At 46.8% G+C, this 19,916-nt stretch overlaps 1 protein-coding gene across 3 annotated transcripts in view; it reads right to left on the bottom strand.

Annotated features, from left to right (window-relative positions):
• Nucleotides 1-19,916, bottom strand: part of MYO5B (myosin VB) — a 387,764-nt gene that overhangs the window by 147,607 nt on the left and 220,241 nt on the right. For all 3 annotated transcript variants that reach the window (XM_060121183.1, XM_060121181.1, XM_060121182.1), the window contains exons 5-8: nucleotides 18,926-19,082; nucleotides 10,668-10,811; nucleotides 9,033-9,114; nucleotides 3,307-3,414 (exon numbers count right to left, since the gene is read on the bottom strand). In XM_060121183.1, the coding sequence (XP_059977166.1) occupies nucleotides 3,307-3,414; nucleotides 9,033-9,114; nucleotides 10,668-10,811; nucleotides 18,926-19,082 (491 nt within the window). The remainder of the gene's footprint in view (nucleotides 1-3,306; nucleotides 3,415-9,032; nucleotides 9,115-10,667; nucleotides 10,812-18,925; nucleotides 19,083-19,916) is intronic.

The raw sequence follows: 19,916 nt of genomic DNA, 5'->3' as shown, positions 1-19,916 counted from the left end.
TTCCCCTGGGGGCTGTTGCTTACCACACTATATGCTCCGTCAGTTACAGACACACACACCTACACTGGCGGCAGATATCTACTGTTGATTTTATTATTTATGCATGTAAGTTATCAAAGACATGGATACTCTCTTAAAATTTATATTTAGCTTTAAGGCATTACCATTTCTTTTTGAATTACCAAATACTTCAGACTTAAAAAAAGGCTACAGACCAATATAGTGAACACCAGTTGACCTACCATTCAGTTTAACAGATAATACAGTTGTTCTCCAAATTCTTCCCCAGATGCAGTTACTTATGTTTAAGGCAATATTTTACTCAGGCTTAAAAAAAGAAAAAGTCAGTAACACCTATATAAATGGGAGTAAAGATGTGTCATGTTAGGATTAAAAACTTTACTCAGATAATCAACAAAGTGGACAACCCAAGCATGAACTAGACAAATTAACTCTACACTTTCACAGTGTTAGATGACCCCTACTGTGTAAACTTCATAGGGTCAGGGATTTACTTTTTAATTTTTATTACACAACATCTTCAAAATATACAAACTTAAAAAAAATTACAACGAATCCCTGTTCTTGCTTCATCATTATATCCCCAGTGCCTGGCACATAGTAGGTGCTCAGAAACATGAGTGACAGAAAGACTGTATTGATACTTGTTACGCAGACGGAAGTCCTTGCAAATGTCTACAGAAATGCATGCATTGTTCAAACATCTGGTTTTACTTAAACTAATAATCCAAAGAACAGCCAGAGGGTGAACGATTTAGGCACATGTCCTGAGTGTAACTACATGAGAGTGGCAAAAGAAAGACCAGTTAAAGCCAGAGGCTGAAACCCAGGACAAGACAGGAGGCTGGACGGTTATGCACCCGTATAGGGAGTAAAGCACTGTAGAGTGCTCTCAGATACGTCCCACAGAACTAGTCAGGAAGTGGGTGCTGGGCCCATCACAGGATGAGAGGGATAGATCACTTTCCTCTCCCCTTCTCTTATTCTTAGGAACCAATGCTTTGTCAATTTCCAAAGACCTAACCACCCTGTCATAGTAGGAATTTAAGTAGTAGATACTGGATGACTGACTACTGAATCCTAACAATAGTTAAGATTCCTATGCTATACTGACCAGAAAGTCCCTTTTTAATACAGGATTCTCCGAATAAGCAGTACCTCTTTACAGGAAGCAACAAAACAAAACAAAAATCAAACACTAAATCTGAAAGGCTCGTAGCCCACAGCCTGTTTTTGTAAATAAAGTTTTATTAGAACAGTCATGTCTTTCCTTTTACATTTTGTCTATGGTTACTTTTGCACTACAATGGCAAAGTTAAGTAGTTGCTACAGAAATCGTACGGCCAAGAGGGCCCAAAATATTTACTATCATGTCCTTTAAGAAAAAGTTTGCCAACCTCTGGAATTTAAAAAATGGACATGTTTATTAAAGAGTAGGGAAGAATGGCTTATTAAATAATTAATTTTAAAAATTCCATTTGCTTTGAGAATTAAAGTACCTAGTCTCCTTAGGGCCTTGGAGGGAACAACCATCTCCCTGGACCAGCTTATGCCCACTGCTCACACCAGCACTACCTTCTTGTTTCTTAGCCGACTGCTATCCTCCTCAACATCGAGTCTCCTCTATACCTGCTCCCCAGCGCTGGAGAACAGAACAGCTCCGTGGTGCTGGGGAACTCAGGGACACCTGTACCCAGTTTATCATCTCTCAGCTTCAAATCTGCCCTCCTTTGCCCTGCTGTGTCACACCGGTGCTAGACTCTGTAAACGTTTCCCCTTGGCCTGCGGGTGGCATGTCACACTTGGTCAAGAGAGGGCACTGCAAGGACTTCACAAGGCGAGAGCAGCAAGAAGCCATTTCCATCCCTGGCTCTGGTCCTCCACAGTCATCAGTATTCATCTTGGGAGCCCAGCCACCCGCCAGGTGAGCTCCAGCTGTGTCTTCAGGCCACGCTCCCCCATTAGCAGCTGCGTCTGAGGAGTTCTGGCTCCACCACACCCCAGGGCACTACAGGCTGCTTACACGGACCAGGGATGGCCCGCACCCTCTGGCAGGTTCCTTTACCACCAGAGGGCTTCCTGACCTTGGGGCAGCCACATCCTCCTAGAAGTGTCCGCAATCTCAGCCTGGCGTGGGGGGCTCTCCTAGTCAGTAGCTCCCGTACTGGCTGTTCCTCCTCTCCCTCGAGACAGCTCTTTTACACCCACTATTTCTAGACCCCTAAAATACTCTTATTTATAGTTAATTATCTGCTACTGCTCTTGTTAACAATTATAGTATTTTTTCTCTTTTGGAATAACCAGTGTAGTTTCTGTCTCATGGGTACAAAAGGCAAACCACATCTATCCACCAGTTATCCAGAGAAGTGAACAGCACTCAGATTTCAGCACATGCAGTCCTGACTTTCTCCCCATATGGAGATCAGCGCGTGTCCTGTTTGGCCATGCTTTATTTGGACATTGGATGAAACCTCCCTGATTCCCAAAGAACCTAAGAAATGCTGCTCTGGGTTGGTCACATGACTCAGAAGCCAAATGTCTGTCAGGGAAGGGCTGGGAAAAGCACCAGGTCCCCCGGAGCCACTTTGCGGATTTCAGGCTAACCTCCCAAGCTTCCCCTTTTCTGGCTGCAGGTCCCAGGAACTTACCACTTCAATCTGCCAGTTAAGCACAGACTGCCTTCCACTTTACCACTTGGGGGCTCTTTTCCCCCAAAACTGGCCGGGGAAAGGGGCAGTTTTCTCCAGCTCTACTGTCTTATATGACCCAGAAGGACAGAGAGATCTTGATTTATAGATTCCACTGCTAAGTTCTATATGGAAACAGCAACAACAGAAATAACACTGCATGTATGGCAGAGCTCCTAGACCTCTGCAGTCTGTTTCCCACTTGGAGACCCTGACTGTGGAACATGGGTGGTTTCGGTCCCTAAGGCATGTTCCTTCTGCTAGAACACACTGCCTCAGACCCTCAACACAAAAAGACACGGCTCTTCTTGGCTTTCATCCATTGGTGTCAATGCCATGAGGGAGTGAGAAGGAGTACTTGGCAATGCCTCAGAGATCAACTCTCAAATCCTATTGTTAAGAAAGGGCACCAAAGTTCCATGCCATAAGCTTTGGAGCCCAAGGGTTGGGATGGAATAAGAGTATGAAGATATTCACCAAGAGCAAGAGGGCTTCTCCACCAGCTCATGAAGGTTGGCAAGCAGAGCGGGACACTGCCATGCTTCTTCTCCACGCGATCAACCCTCTGGGCCTTTCTCCCCATCCCCAAGTTCCTTACCAAGGAGCGTGAAGGCTTGTCGCGTCTTCTCAAAGTCCTCAGCGTCATCTACACCCTCGATGGACGTGTCTCCTCCCTGTGACGTGTAGAAGAAGTCCTCGGCACAGGCTGCGGTGGGAAAGGAGGTGAGGCATCAGGCATGGGAGGGACGCTTCATCCCCAGGTTCACTACAGACCATGCCCCACGAGGATGTCCACCCCCTGAGCAAGGTGACCCGGGCCAGAGTTTATTCCCAGCTGGATGTGGAACCCTTTCAAATATCATCTTTACCGACAAAGGCAAGTGGGAGAGAAAACTGAGTAACAAAAGACAGAAAAGTACAGCACAGTGACAGAGCCTGTTGTTGCATTTGTGTTAAAACTGATATCTGAAAAACCAGGGAACATAAAAGTCACGGCAAGTTCAAGTTACAGGAGCATTCACCACAGACTTGTTTTTTAAAAGGCTCTGATAGACACAGTAAAATGTACACCCACCCTAGAACCAGACTTCCATGACCATCAATAATCTTAGTCTGACAACCTCGTTTGACACATGAGGGGCAACGACGTGCCCAGAGTGACACGATTTGTTTGTTTTAAACGTTGGGGCACCTTGAGCTATTTAAGCACGTGTACAAACATAGGCTGAGACTCTCATCCCCTGGCTTACTTCCTCTTCAGTCAGACCTCTGCTAACAGCCTGGGGATGACTAGCGAGGAGGGGCCCAGGTTCCGTCATAGAATTCAGAGCCACCCTCAGCAGAGGGCAAAAGTGCAACGAGCCCTGGGGAGTATCTGAACTACAAGGCTTGAGAGCCAGCATTTCAGGTAACAATTGTACGTCATCAAAATCACCCTCGAAAATCACTTCAACTTTCCACAAACTATAATGCCTTTGTGTGGTACAATTCTGTCCAATGCTTGGCATTTCTAAGTGTAAAATGTTTGATTTTGATAAGATGCCATAACTGGACACTAGCTGTTCTCCCTCCTCCCCTGAAAACACCAGTTAAATGATTTTCTCTTGACCTGGGCACATACGGTTGTGATTATGATGGGTCTCTTGTCCTCCAGTTTGGGTCTCTCTCTTTACTTTCAGCTACACATGCTTAGATGCAGCTTCATTGCAACTCCCAGCCCTCCTTCAACACTTTGTCCTCACGATTTGATCTCCGAAGAATTTCTTGAGTCTCTTTCCTTCCTCCATCCTGACTGCCACTATCCAGGGTCTGACCTGTCCAGCATCTGTTGTCTGGGGACTGTTGCAAAAGACTCTAAGCCTTTCTCCCTGCTTCTGCTCCTGTCCTTTCTAAATCCTCCTTTAAACTTCTGGTAACTCTGATCACACCACTCCCTACTTAAAGCCCTTTGGAGACACCCTCCTGTTCCACTGCCCTCAAGGCAAAAGTCAAACACCCTAGAAGGGCCTCCCGGACCTTTTGTGAAGCGGCCTCCTCCGACTACTCCAGACTCACACCTAGTCCTTCCACCTCTATGTCCCAGATACACCGGCTTCCTTCCTGTCATTCCTCAGCTCTACCCCTGTTCATGCCGTCAGTGGCCCTGCAGACGTCTCCTTCCTGGTCTCTCCCACTTCTCCCCTTGATCCTATGCTCCAAGCCACGCTGCACTGTTCTGCCAATTCCTCCCACCGCTCAAGTCCACGATACCAGGCCCAGCTAGGAAGTGGCAGAACTCAGCCCCAAACCCCAGTCTCACACACAACCAACAGGCAACACTGCACATGGGAATGAACAGCAGAATACTGGTCGTGTTTTATGAGGGAAGGCTTCCTGGAGGAGTGATTCAGCCCACTCTGATGACTGCAGGCAGCTGAACTGGGAGACGAAGAACTTTGGCCCTGAGCTCACTCCCAGCCACAGCGGAAGCGAATTCTGATGAAGCAAGACATCAGGTCGTTGTGGAAGACGGCGTATTTGGATCTTCCATATCTAATCACCCTGGAAGCTCTGGTACAGAGTAATGTGACAGCTTCAAGCGTTTAATAAAAGCATCAATTCTTTTTTCCCCTTTACACTCACCCTTCAAAACACCTCATTTGATGATGTTTTACTGTGTCCACATGAAGACGACTGAATACAGTCGTCCCTCTGTATGCACAGGGAGTTGGGTCTAGGACACACCCCCCCCCCAACAGATACCAACATTCACAGATGCTCAAGTCTCTCGTATAAAACGGTACAGTACAGTCAGCCCTCCACAACCATGGATCGAATTTCAGTTGGTTGAATCCACAGATGCAGAACCTGCAGATATGAAGGGCCAAGTGTATATTTACTCCCATTTCTCAGACAGGCAAACTGAGCACCATAGGGCTTTAAGGGGTTTCCCAGGCTCACCCAGGGTTTGGCCAGGCCTGTGAGCCCATTCCTTGATCACCCAATTAAGGAGATGGTTATCTATGACATCCCATGACTTAGCCATAAATACAACCTACATCATAATCCAAAGTATCAGTTGATACATTAGAGTCACCTGAGACTCCAAAAAGAACACAGCTTTCATATTGGAGGGAAGGAGGCATTTTCAGCATCAAAGACCTTTCATTGTCAAAGGCCAGGGCCCCAATGCCTGATGTTCTGAGTGAAACAGACCTCCCCACCCTTCCCTGCTTTGAGTTCCCAAACTCACAGGCCCAGCAGAGTAACTTCTTCCTGCTCGGGTTCATCACTGCAGGGGCCACCCCAGCCAATCACAGCATTCTCTACTGAATGATTGGAATCCAATCAAAATAATCATCTCCTTTCCATCTGCTTTAAGGCTACAATCACCTCTGTTAACGTCACTCCCAGACCCTCTTAATAAGACAGACATCCCAACAGGATGCAGTCACTCTTCCCCTATTTGCTTTGCCTGCCTGGATCTCAGCTCTCCTTTTAGGCCCATGAAGCCAATCATCCCATCCCAGAGAGGGGTCTCTTGTCCTCCAGTTTGGGTCTCTCTCTTTACTTAGAATTCCCAAGGAGATATACATCACAAAATCCCCAGTTAACTGGCTCACTGGATCAGACTAGTGTACAGAAGGGTCGTGAAGCCAGTGATTAGAGCAATGGACCATCAAGGCCACGGCCCAGGGTTTGCACTTCACCTGGGGAGGCTGTACTCTGACTTGTGCAAGGCAAGAGAAGGTGGTTATAAAACTGTATCTATGCAGCTACGGAAATGAAAAAGAAGAAAGGATTTATTCCTCATTACGTGAAGGCTGCATTTAAGGGAATATGGTCCATTACACCTCTTTTTACCACCATTTATTCACACTCTAACACACTATTCACTGTATTATTTTGTTAAATCTCATCCCGAGGTCATTTTAATGCAACAGACCACCAACCACAGGGCAGAGGCAAGTGGGGCTGTATGCACATCTGTCCACTTCATTCTCAAGACAAGTGCACAAAATTCCTGCAGGGCCAAGGGGTCTTACAGAGATTTCTGTGCATTTGAACAGCACAGTTTAGGTGAAGAAAAGAGGGAAGGAGGGGAGGCAGGTCTGAATATTCACTAGAAGTCACTGGCTAGTCCTTCATTTATTTGATGTTTCCATCCATTCAACCAGGGTTATCTGTGGAACTATAAATGTCAAGCTTCAGGGCTCACAGCCCATCCATCCACAAGGCAGAAGACAGCCTCATGCCTGAGCATGAGAGCTTATCAAAGGCTCTTCACTTCACTCCAAGATGCTCTCAGAGGGCACACGCAGGTAAGAATGCAAGAAATGGATCCAATCGGGTAGTTTTCAACGGCTCCAGCCAGAGGCCCAAGGAGCCTGCACCTTGCTGAAACACGGAGTAAGGAAAAGTCATTTTTCTCCTCAATGCACTCCTGTAAGTGGGGGAGTGGGGAGGAGGATTTCTTTCCTATTACCTGAAAGTTACATTTGGGATAAAATAGTCCAAATACAGCCAGATGGATCTTACCAGCATTCGTTCATTTTCTATAAAACTGACCCTAAGAAAAAAGTTTTCAACTCCCGCAGGTTGGCCCTGAGAAGTCCAGCTGGGCCTGTGGAAGGAGGGGGGAGGATGGCAGTAGCCCTTAACGTGGCCTGCCTTCCTGGTCCCTTGGGACTGTAAGCCAGCACGAGAGCCCCAAGCTGCCAGCTCAGGGCAGTGCCCAACAAACAAGGCTTGTAACATTCGCTCCTTGTCCGAGGAGTCTACGACTTCACTGGGGAGAATCAGACCTGCGAGCACGGAACAGCTAGAGGACAGCACAAAGCCAGCCTAACGTGTACCATCCCAGGCTTCCTCCTTTGGGACCCCATTTAACACGACCTCCCTGAGCAGCTTCTGACCCACCACCACTGCGCTTCGCCTCAGCACAGCCTTCTCACTCCGTACTGTAACTGTAAGTGAAGCAAGGGCAGGACGCACATCTGGTTCAACGCGACATCCCCAGGGCCTAATTTGCCTGCATGAGGCTTAATGAATGAACGGAGGAGCCAGTACTAAGCTGCATGGCACAGGCACTGAGTGCCGCCAGACTCCATGTGCAAGTAAAGCGGAGAGTGAGGAGGGCAGACCAAGGTTTGAACCACTTGACGTATTTTACCTACTGGGAGCATAGGCTGGAGTGGGCAGAGCTGGATCTGGTGGTGGGTCCTTAAGATGGTGAGGATTTGGCTCTGGGACAGTAGAGCCTCAGAAGTCTACTTCTCTTACAGTTGCACAACAGCCAACTAACCTCTGTCTAGACACCCAGCTCTGTACGCCATCTGCTAGCACTGGACCTACCCACACCTCCCCAAAATACAGATGACAGGCCAGAGACAGGGGAGCTGCACGGCCCCGAGGCGTGCCCTCACCACACGCAGCCCAGCAGGTGGCTTGGAGGACTCAGCGGCAGGACTCAGTCAATATTCCAAGATAGGGCTGCGCACATAGAACGGGGAAGGCGCCAGGCCCGAGGGGCGGGGCTACAACGCTATGGTGTCAGGAACTAAAGCCTGCTCGTCCTTCTTGCTCTGTCCTGGCTCTCAACTCCACTAGCTCCAAGTCAACAGTCTCCAGGCACCTTAGCAGACAACAATAACAGAAACGGAGGGTGACTGGGACCCGCTGAAAGGCTGTCTTCCTACCTGATGGCAGCAAAAAGCTGACGCATGCCCCTGGCACCCCACTCTGGCTGCTCCGCTCGGGCCTCCAGGCTGCAGGGTGGATGTGGGCAAGCTGCCCGCCTGCTTGCAAGGAACTGGAGCACTGCTGCCCAGCTGAGGCTCAGCGGTCCAGTTAAAGTCTTTAAGTTCCTCTCTCACCTTCTGTGGGGCCTCCCAGGATTATCAACATGCTCCTTGAGCCAACCCCACGTTACCCCTGCTTTATCCTCACCCCCTTCCTTCTTTTTCTTTGTCTCAGTCCTTAAATATGACTTAAAACACGTCGACCACAATTAAGTGATGCGCACTAGCTAAATCTCCAGATCCTCGTGGTTGAGACACATTTCTCAGGGCGTCTAGAATGAAAACATATTTTTCAAAATAATAATGCATGTCAATTCACCTGTGCTCTGCAAAACACTGTTCCACCCCCAGCCTCTTATCCTCTCATTTCCTGTGGGCGTGAAACTCACAGAGGGGTGGGACTGTGCCCACAGGTGAGGCAGAGCTAAGAACCCGCGACAGAGGTCACCGAGCCGCGCACACCTTCTCCCTCAGAGCCCCCAGATGCGCCACCTGCGGCAGCAGCAGCCCAGCCCCAGGATGGGCGCGCAGCCCGTTTACTTACTTAGTGCGAGCTCTTTAAATTCCGGAAGATTGGCAGCCGCGCAGAGCTGGTAAAAGATGTGGTAATTCCTCTCATCATCTGCCTGGAGGAGGAAAACAGTTAAGCAGTGTTAGGGGCAGGGACCCCGAAGATTGTCCCCTCGCCCATTCTAATTCCAGGGTGACAGAGGTCAAGGCTTTTCCTTCACGCCTCTGCCACCTTCAATTCCCACCTCCAGGTTTTTCATTCACCGTTATGGGGCCTTCTGCCAACCAGAGGACTTTTACCTCTTGATTTATGCAGAACACAGGGGTTTCTTTTTCCTCCTCTATAGGGCATCACTGCTACCCCACAAGTGACGTCTCAGCGGGTCAGCTCTTGTTCAGATAACCGAGCTGCCTGGCTCATGGTGGGCTGACTGTCACTTCCCTGCTGCAGGTCCCTTTCTCCTCTGGGAGGCTTGGAACTAAGTAAAAGCTATGCCCTTGCCCATCATGTCAGGCTGTGGCGGTCAGGAAAGGTCCACGACTGAGACAGGACTTCCAGGGGACAATGGGGCCAGACCTGCCTTAAACTGGCGGAGTGGTCGTGGTGGTGGTGGGTGGGACGGGGGCTCCAGGAGGCCTGAGCAAGGGCAGCAAGGAAGAGGAAAGCCCACAGGGAGTCTGGCCAGAGCCGTGGCCAGCACAGCAGGCTGCTTGCTCTGATGCAGTGAAATGAAGGATGTGGGGTAGTCCAACCAAACCTGGGAGGTGGAGAGAACCGCTCTGGGGGTTGTGAACTGCAACGACCACCACCGAAGGCCAGGGTGGAGGAGGAAGAGGGTCACCAAGAGGCCAAAGAGTAGTTGGGAAGGAAGGAACAAAAGGCGAGCAAAGAAGAACTGAGTCACATGAGAAACGAGAACTCCATTTATTTGAAAAGGAAATAAAGTAAGTGGTCAAGTAGGTTTTTTGTTTTTTTAATATAACTTACCAAATAAGATTCCTGGTGAAAGTTGAAATCCACAGACCCTACATGACATTCCCCTGATCACAAGACTCCGAAGTCCACAAAGAACACAACAGTCTTATTCTTCACTGTATCTCTGGTGACTAGCACAGGGCTAGCACATAACAAACAATATATGTTTGTTGACTGAATCTAAAATCAATGCCCTGGGACTTCCCTGGTGATCCAGTGGCTAAGAATCCACCTTTTAATGCAGGGGACGTGGGTTCACTCCCTAGTCACGGAGTGAACTAAGATCCCACATGCCTCGGGACAACTAAGCCCACACACCTCAACTACTGAACCCGCAGGCCATAACTAGAGGAGCCTACGTGCCGTGACAAAGACCCAGTGCAGCCAATAAATAAACTAATAAATAGATAGATAAATATTGTGCTTGCGTGGTATATGCATGGTATTTATTTATTTAAAAATAAAAAAATAAAAACAATGCTCACTGAAACATATCAATACTGAGTAAAAATTTTTCAGGTCTGATGCCTATAAATTAATACTTCTTAATGGAAAAAAAAAGAAAACCAAAAGAACAAGTCTATCCAAATCCAGGTTCAAGCAATGAGATGTTCTTTGGGCATAGGGAGCAGAACATGGAGCGAGTAAAAATCCATGGGAAAAAGTACAAGAAGGTCCAGTCACAGGGCTCACCTGAAAGACCACTCTGGACTTCTCCAAAAGGTAGGTCCTCATGTTGGCCCCAATGATGCGGTACCTCTTGTCAAAGCCAATCTGAATGTACTTTCCGAAACGGCTACTGTTGTCATTGCGAGTGGTTTTAGCATTCCCAATGGCCTGTGCAGAAAAAACAAACAGAAAGTGTGCACAACATGGCGGGTTTTCTTAAATTTCAGGACTGTATGCTCATGGCGGCACCTCTATTCCCGCCCTCTTCCTTCCTTCTAGAACCTCTCTACTATTAGGATGACAATGGGTCGAGCTAAAAGAAAACAAAACAACTTCATTTTCCTGCTTCCCTTACTCCTAACGATGGCCAATGAGAGTGATGAGTTGACTGATGGTCCCGCTAAAGGGGACTAAACAGCTGGAAGGTGCACCCCATTGACCTTCCTCTCTTCTTCCTTTTCCTACCTGGAATGTGCATGTGATGGCTACAGCTCCAGCAGTCACCTTGGGACCATGAGGGAAAGGTCTAGAGAATCACTGCTCTGACATCCTCGAGCCACTAAATCAATGCCAGCACCCAAGAGCTCTAGACTTTCTGTGAGAAAAATGAATCTTCTGGGGCTTAATCCACTTTGATCAGGTCTCCACTGATCAAATGTCAAATGTCATTCCCAACTGTTAAATGGTACTTCCTAGAAAGAGACCAAATGTCAAACGCCCCCCTCCCCCCAACACACACATCATCACTAGGACATATCAGGAAGCCATTAACCTCTTGGTACTATTTCTTACACGGCAGCAGGGACACAGTTCAAAACACGAGACAATAATCTAAAAGACAAGTGGCTAAATGACTGGTCTCACTGTGTGACTATTCACTTTCTATAAAACATCACATTGCTGATGGGTTGGTAATGAACATACTAATACTGAAACCCCTTTCACAGGTTTCCTTTTTAGGTGGTTACAACACTTGAAAAATATCCACTGTAACTTTTCAGCTGTCCAGGAAATTTGAGGCATAAAGAGGCTAAAAGCAGATCACGATTTTGGAGGCCCTGAGGGACCCAGCCCAGCCTGGCTTCTCATCACTCTTGCCCTCTGTCTCCAGCCTCTTATGATCCTGAACTTGCTTTTCTTTCTCAAAAGACCTGTGTTCTCTCTGCCTCCTCCCCCACCCCCCAAGTTTCACAGACATGGTTCCCTCTGCTGGGAACACTCTCTGCCCATGCTCCCTCCACCTCTTCTTTCTGGTCTCAGCTCAAATGTGGCTTCTTCAGGAAGGCCTACCCTGGCCTCATAAGCGAGGGGACCTCCCTCGCCACGTGCTCTCCCAGGCCTCACTCTGCACGTCCCCTTGTTTCCCTAACCCCCATCTCCACGAGACACCACCCTGGCTCCGTGAGAGCGGGGTCCGCACGTGTGCTTCCCCATGGGACCTCCCGCACTCACCCCAGTGCCTAGCACACAGCAGGTATTCAAAACATCTGCGTGAATGGAAGCATAGATGAACTTGGGTTTTGGTTTTCTTTCCTGTGAAATAAGAATTTTAAGTCCTTGTCCTCGAAGGTCACTTGCCTCTTTAGGTCCCTAAAATCTCATGTTAGGGTCATGAATACGTATTTTTTCTTTTAGGGTTTAAAGTGTATACAGCAACCTATACCTCACATATACAGCGTGTACCTCTGCAGGAAAGTGGGGAAAGTGTAACCCCAGTACACTGCATTGCTCTGAAGGGAACCATGGAGCATGGAACATGCCCCTAAGGTCAGGGCGAGGCTGGAGCCTGGCCAAGCTGAAACGACCGTCAAGAGATGACTAATCCGAGGAGTTTATGTCATCACTCATGCCCCTCTGCATCCACCAACCTCATCGTCTCAGCAGAGGCTTCACCGTACCCACTTCCAAGGGGGCCCTGATCCTTCAAGGCACCACGTGACAAGCCACTGTCAGACTTCAGGGAGCCTATTCGGTTTGAAAAGTGGCAAGGAGGGCTGTATTCCCTAAAATGCAGGTAAAAATGATGGTTTCCCAGGCCTCCATCACAAGCTAGGTCCTGGGCTGGGATCCCGTTAGCTTCCCCGAATCCAGACAAGAATCCCAGGGGAGAGGCATTATCAAGTTTCCTCATACCTATGGGGAAACTTAGGCTCAGAAAGGGTAAGCAGTGTGCCCAGGGTCACTCGGCTGGGAAGCGCCAACACCAAGATATAAATTCAGATACAACTGAGTCCGGAGTCTGTGTTCATTCCCCTTGGTTTCGCAGTCCTTTTCCAGCTCTCCAAACTACTCACCACCAGACAGGAGCTGCCGCCCATGTGGGTAACTTCTTACATCTCAAAGAGCCAGGTCAAATCAAAGGATAAAGACAAAGACATGAATCCTCGCTTTTACCTTTTCATAAGAAAGGGGAGAAAAGCCTTTCAGAGGATGGCAGGGAACCAACTCATTACTCTGACAACCAGTAGATAAGGAATCAGACATCCATCCTAACCTCCCTGTGTAAACTCTATCAGCGTAACTAGCTGGCCAGGAGAAGTTTCTCTTCCTAAACTTATTCCAGCTGATAAATGCAAGAGGAAAAATAGAATGAGAACGTCCCCATTTTATAACTCCTGATGAATTAATAGATCTGGGCATAAGCAACGGCTGCTGACGTCACCAAAAGACACCTAAATATTCTGTGCATCTTGACGGGAATACATACCACCACCAATAAAGGGTTCTTGGATTTTAAGAACAAACAAGCAAACAAACAAACCTAAATCTAATCAAGCCTCTGAATTTTACTACCCTTTCAAAGGATGTCCAGAGGCCAAAGGAACATGTTAACAACATCAGGACGGTGCAACCAGCAAAGGCCAGTTTGTGTAAAATTCTAAAGGATTATCTAGTTTCAAACAAAAAATCTCGATTCCAAAAGTTCAAATTCTGTCATTTCTAAAATGGCAACAAGAACCGTTACCATATCTGAGATCACTCCTTGTGGTAGCTTAGGGGAAGCTTGTCAACATTCTAAAGATCACTGCCAAAATGTCTACCCTCTTTACCTCACTAGGCTGCTTTAAGAAGTGATATAATGGATCTACAAGTACTTTGAAAGCATATAATGGTACCCACAAAGGGAAGGGGTTGCTTGTATATTACTACCAAACCCATAAACTCCACTCTGGGCATGAAGAACTTCCAACTTCTACACGTGTGTGAAGGACCTGCACATTGTTCTTTATCTTTTAATCCCTTGCTAGGTTTTTTGTTGTTGTTGCTTATTGACTTAGAAAACATTTTGACGCATGAGGAAAACAAATCCAGTTGTTATAGATGATAAAAACCAAGGCTTTGACTCTGAGTCCACAGTCCAACAAAAGACACAGTTATGATACAAATAGTTAAAATTTGGAAAATGAACAAATGATGTATGCAGGGAATGCATGGAAGAAACTCACATGACCAATAAACATAAGATACCCAACCTCAGTGGAAATCAGAGAAATGTAGACAAAAATGACAGTCCAGAGTGGCAATAACTTTGATACTATGAAATAATGATGAGGATGTGAGGAAAAAGGAACTCTCATACGCTGCTGTAATGTAAATGTAAACTGCAACAGCCATTCTTAAGAAGAATTTGGCATATCTAGTAAAATTGAACATATATGGACCTAACAATCCAGCAACTGTACTTCTAGGTATTACCTAGAGAAACTCACACAAGTGTGCAAGTACTTGTGCAAAAGAATGTTTAATGCAGGCTGTATTTAATAATAAAAAATACAATCTAAATGTCTACTAGTAGGAAGAAGAGATAAATAAAATGTGGAATATTCATAAATGGGATGCTAAAAAGCTGTTAAACTAAACTAGAGCATGATGCATGGATAAATAAAAAAACAATCAGTGAAAAGCAAGTTGCAAAGTGGTTAACAGAATATGATACCATTTGTATGTGATATAAAAGAACTACCTTTTTTCTGGTTTATACACGTACAAATAGGTAGTAAAGTAAAAATGGACTAGAACAAATCATTTCAATATGATTGGGATTATACAGTACCGAGATGCATATCAACCAGTGTGGAAGCAGAGAAGGGAGAAATTCACCAATGCTGGCGGAACAGGAAACGCTTTAAGAAGTGTAAGATGAAGTGGATCTTAAAGGGTGAGCAGAATTTTACCAGTGGGGAAGGAAAAGGAATTTTATTTATAAACATAGTGTAGGCAAAGGAACAGGGGTATGTGAGAGCCCCAACAAGTGAGGAATGGCTAGAGTGTGTTGAAACATGAGAGAAAGCAAGAGGAGAAGGTAAGGTATGTTGGGGGCAGATTCTTGTAGGAATAGGTTAATAGTTGTAGGCCTACTTGCTTCTTCAGCTTAAAAAAAAAAAGTCACACCCTGAAAATTACATAGTAACTGGTCTTAGTTTCTGTCAATTTTGCTCACTGTACCCCTAGCCCCCTTTCTTTCTCCCAGGTTGGGGGGAGTCTCTGGGGCTCCTAGAGTTGTATGCCTGCACACTCCAGTCAGCCCAAGAAGCCACGTGACCCCTCTGGGCTGGGCCTGGGTTCTGTCCCTGCTCTATCAGTCTCTTGACTAGCAATACCTTTTTAATCAGTGCAGACTTGTGAACAAATCACTCCCAGGATGCTGACAAGCTCTTAAACAGAATGGGGCCAGAGAGCTCTGGCGCTGACGATAAATCATCCCAATCCACCCCAGCCAACCCCAATCCACCCTCAAGTCACCTTCAATTCACACAACTGCCACTTAGCGCAGCCCACTGGGAATTCCGCCTCCTCAGACGGCCCTCAACTCTCCGACTCCCTAGGAGGCATCTGCAGCTGCTGGCCTGGAGAAATAATGAGGTGATGACGTGACCATAACTGATTGCTTTGCTGGGAGGTGCCAACCTTCCCCGGGACAGGACTGGAGTCATCAGTAATCAGCTGTGCCCTGATTAAAACATGACTTGCACTGGTTGTAACCCTCTGAGGAGCCACAAAGCTGACTGGGCTTCCTGACACAAGGGCCCAAGTAAGACTCTGAACTTGTGAAAAGTGGGTTTGGGCAGAGCAGAAGCTGCTCTTTCTCTGCTTGGCAACACTCTAATTCCACCTAGAATTCTTCCTGGCAATAATTCTTCCTTCCCATGTTCACGTCCAACATTTCTCTCAAATGTAACGCTCAATAACAGCTCAAGGGATAGTTTCTGTGATAACAAAACTCTGTATTTGACAGAATGAGCCCTCTGGACTTACCCACATAATTTCCAAAGTACCAATTTGCACAACTTTAGAAATTTAATGTTTTAAGCTCAAACCACTGCAACATGTGTTTACATGACATCATGCAAGAACAGGCTGGTTCATGTACACACTCCTCCTTCCCTAGGGGTGTGCCTGTTGCTCTCACATTTCTTCCATGCCTCCCCAGCAGTCCACCAGCCTACTCAAGCTATAACAGATACTGAAAACATTAGATCATTTCAGATCACGGTCATTTAAAAAACATTCCCAAAGCCGTGACCCAAACAGGTGCCCGCCAATGTTCACAGCAGCATTACTCACACTGGCCAAAAGGTGGACACAACCCAACTCTCAGCGCAGGAATGGATAAACAAAATGTGGTACATACAAGCAACAAAATGTTATGCAGCCATTAAAAAAACACACAAAGTACTGATGCGTGCTACAACACGGATGAACCTTGGAAACATTATGCTAAGCGAAATCAGCCTGACACAAGAGGACTGATGTCGTATGATTCCACTTGTATGAGAGACACCAAAGAGGCAAATTCACAGGGACAGAAATTAGGATAGAGGTTACCAGAGGCTGAGTAGAGGGGAGAATAGGACGTTACTGCTGAATGGGTACAGAGTTTCTGTTTGGATGATTAAAAAAAAATTCTGGAAATGGATGGTGGTGATGGTTGCACAACATTGTGAACATACTTAATACCACTCAACTGCACACTTAAAGTGGTTAAGGTGATAAATTTTATGTTATGTATGTTTTATTACAACAAAACAATAAAATTAAAAAAAATCATTCCCCGCTGTGTCTTGTACCTGCTTAATGTGGTGATCTGTCTTCACTAAATTCCTATCTTGTCTAACAAGAACTGTGTTCAGTCACCAGAGATCAAACAGGTTTCTTCCCTTCCCTGTTTTGTCCAGAATAAGTACGTACTTTACCTCCAAAAGAAGAGGCGCTCTGTGTCTTTGCAACTTTGCTACCTAAAAGATGAACTGAATTTTGAAACTCAGAGGCAAAGGAAAAGCTGAAATCCTGGTCTCACTCCCACCTAAGATGAAACGTGATGCTAATCGCAGAGTGCTGTCTTAGCTGCCTCCATTTAAGCGCAGTAGACGGCCCAAGGGGAGTGTGGACTCAAGTCCATGATCGTCTCCTGAATCCAGGCCATGGCCAGGCCGCCACCTTGGGGCTTAGAATAAATGCTATGAGCAAAGAGGCTACCAACTAAATGTCTGACAAAAGGAAGTTAAATTATGGTAAAACCATCTATTAATGTATGTTTGTAGCCAATAAGTTTGTAAAAAGCTTAATGATACGGGGACAAGGCATATACTATAATATTCAGTGAAAAAGCTGGAAGGAAATATACCAAAATATAGAACAATTATTAGCAGGCTGTAGGATCATGGGGGATTATTCCCTTCTCTTCCATATTTTCCAGTGACTCCTTCCTATTTTTTTTAATATTTATTCAACAAATGGTTCTCAAACAGGTGTGGGACCCAGATCCACAGCATCAGGATCACCTAGGAACTTGTGAGAAATGCAGATTCTCAGGCCCTTCTGAATCAGAAACTCTGGGGGTGGTGCCCAGCTATCTGCTTTAACAAGGCCTCCAGGCGATTCTGATGCACAGTCAAGTTTAAGAACAACTGTAAACTAATAAAAGTGTTTTTTTGTTTGTTTTTATCTGTTTGGCAAAAATGCCTTCAACTGCACTGACCACTTCCCAATTCATATAAGAACAGATACCAAAACTTGCTTTTGTCTAATTCTTAGTGAACACAGTGTGTCTGATTACTCAGCAGAGAGTAAAAGCTCTCTGGATAACGCAGCTCTGTAGGCAGGAGAGTTTGTCTGGATAATCAACGAGCTCCTATGAACTGACACTCAATTTACTCCTGCACTTGGTAAAGGAAGAGGGAGAGAGAGGGGACCCGGGAAGGTCCAGGCAGGTTCTTGTTCCCCCAGCCCCAAAACGATCTGAAGGACCAACCACACCAGTGCTTTGTGTCTTACTCGGCAGGGCTCACGCTGTGCAGAGAAACCTGATGCTGTTCTGGTAGCTTTGGGCCTCAACTGAATTTCTTCTTCCTAAAACAAGGGGGCTGTTCGGGGTTGGCAGAAGGGCCGACTCCTACCAGACTGCAGCCCAGACAGTAATGAGGAGCCTCAGCTTCAAAAGCAGGAAATCAAAGCTGGCCCAGGGACTGTGCAGCCATTTAGCTCGACTCCATGAGAATGAAGCGTTTACAAGGAACGGAAGAAAAAGAGAGATGGAGTCCTGACCCTGTAACATGGTTTACTATGACCCAAGGTTTTGGAAATATCTCTGGCCCTGCACTTGCATCGGCCGCTCTGAGGCCACCCAGCCGGGAGGTCGGGGTGGTGAAGAGACAGGCAAGACCTGTCCAGGCCAACAAAGGTAACATTTTCTGAGGATCTTCAACAGATTCTGTGTCGTCACATACCTTTGGACTCTATCTCCCCCCAAAAGAGTCACATAGCTTTGGACTCCATCTCCCCGCAAAAGAGAAAACGTCCAAGTATCTTTTGGGAAAAAGGGGAATCTTTTATCTAGGCCTCCTCACCGCCATGAAGACGGCCCTCCCGACTCAGCGGACCTTCATAGCATCAAATGGTTTTGGTGGGACACTGATGTGCTGACACAGGATGGCAGCAGTGGGGAGGAACACAGCAGCGACGGCGGTAGATGGGGGAGGACTGTCACAACAGTATTCAGCAGAGTCAAGGAACAAGGAAAACATGAAGAGGCCGCTGTATCCAATACTGGGGACCTGGGCTACCAGGTCAGAATATTCCCAGATCTGTGGTTTTAGGGGCACCTTTGAAATTCTTCCCTCAGCAGTGGACAATGGGTTCTTGGGGAGAGGCATGAATGCTGACTGAGTGAGTGGCTTCCAAGAACTCTGTGACCGGCCACGTGAGGTTGGACACTCAAGCAGTCTTAGTGCCAGCAGAAGGGACTCCAGACAAGAAGGCCAAGGACATGTGGATGGCTTTACCTCCATGATGGGACTGGACGCCAGGACCTTCTCTTCGATGTTGGTGTCACTGGCCGAGCCACTAACCGTGGCGAAATAGCGCATGGCGTACTTGGCCGACACGGTCTTGCCGGCTCCAGACTCCCCGCTGACTATGATGGACTGGTTCTTCTCGTCTCTGCAAAGGAAAAAGCCTTGGTCAGTCGCTGGCCGCGGAAGGGCATGGTCGCCTTCCAATGACACTGTCGCCTTCCAGTGACACCGTTGACAAGGGCCCAAACCCAATCAGGAGCATCCCTCCCTCGTTTGGGAGTAAACGTGAGGGGCAGCGTAAAAACAGCCCACCTTCCTTCATACGCTTGCTTGCACAAGCTGAAAGTGGGAGAAAGAAGCTCTGAGAAGGGCTTACAAATCCTATTTTATGACCTGAGGGAATGGGGATGTAGCCGTCGGGTCACTCTCCCAAGTTCTCTCTGGAGGCAGTACCCCATAGACCACTCCCTTCCAAAGACATCCCCTGAGAACTTACATAAATATACACTTTCAGTTACATAATCTCGCCTTTCTGTTACATGCCCATCTTGTGCCACTTTCTTCAAGAGCAAGGTTCTTTTCTTCTCCTCTTGTATTTGAGCCTAGCATGCCAGCAGACACAGTTCTGAACATTTTTGTTCATGTAGATCTACCACAAAGGGCATGCTACTAGCCACCAGGCTAATCTTGCCTCAAGTTTCCCAGAAATTAGATAAACAGCTATGGATTGCAATAAGAGGGAGTTCAATCAGACTACATGGGAGGCAGAGAGCAGATACTCTACATCAGATAAAATGTATCTGTATGTATCCCTTTGAGGCATATATGAGACAGACAAGTAATGGAAAACGCAGCCTATCTGGTCTCCAAGGAACATGGATGTTCAAGCAGGGAGTAAGAACAAACATCTGCACCACGAGTCTGGGGAACGAATTGCTTGTAAGAGCTATACTCAGCCATCTACCTCCAGCCACAAATC

This window comes from Lagenorhynchus albirostris, chromosome 14 (genome assembly GCF_949774975.1).
Source record: "Lagenorhynchus albirostris chromosome 14, mLagAlb1.1, whole genome shotgun sequence".
Taxonomy (NCBI): Eukaryota; Metazoa; Chordata; class Mammalia; order Artiodactyla; family Delphinidae; genus Lagenorhynchus; species Lagenorhynchus albirostris.
Note: the sequence above shows the minus strand (reverse complement) of the source record. Positions and strands in the feature narration are given on the sequence as shown.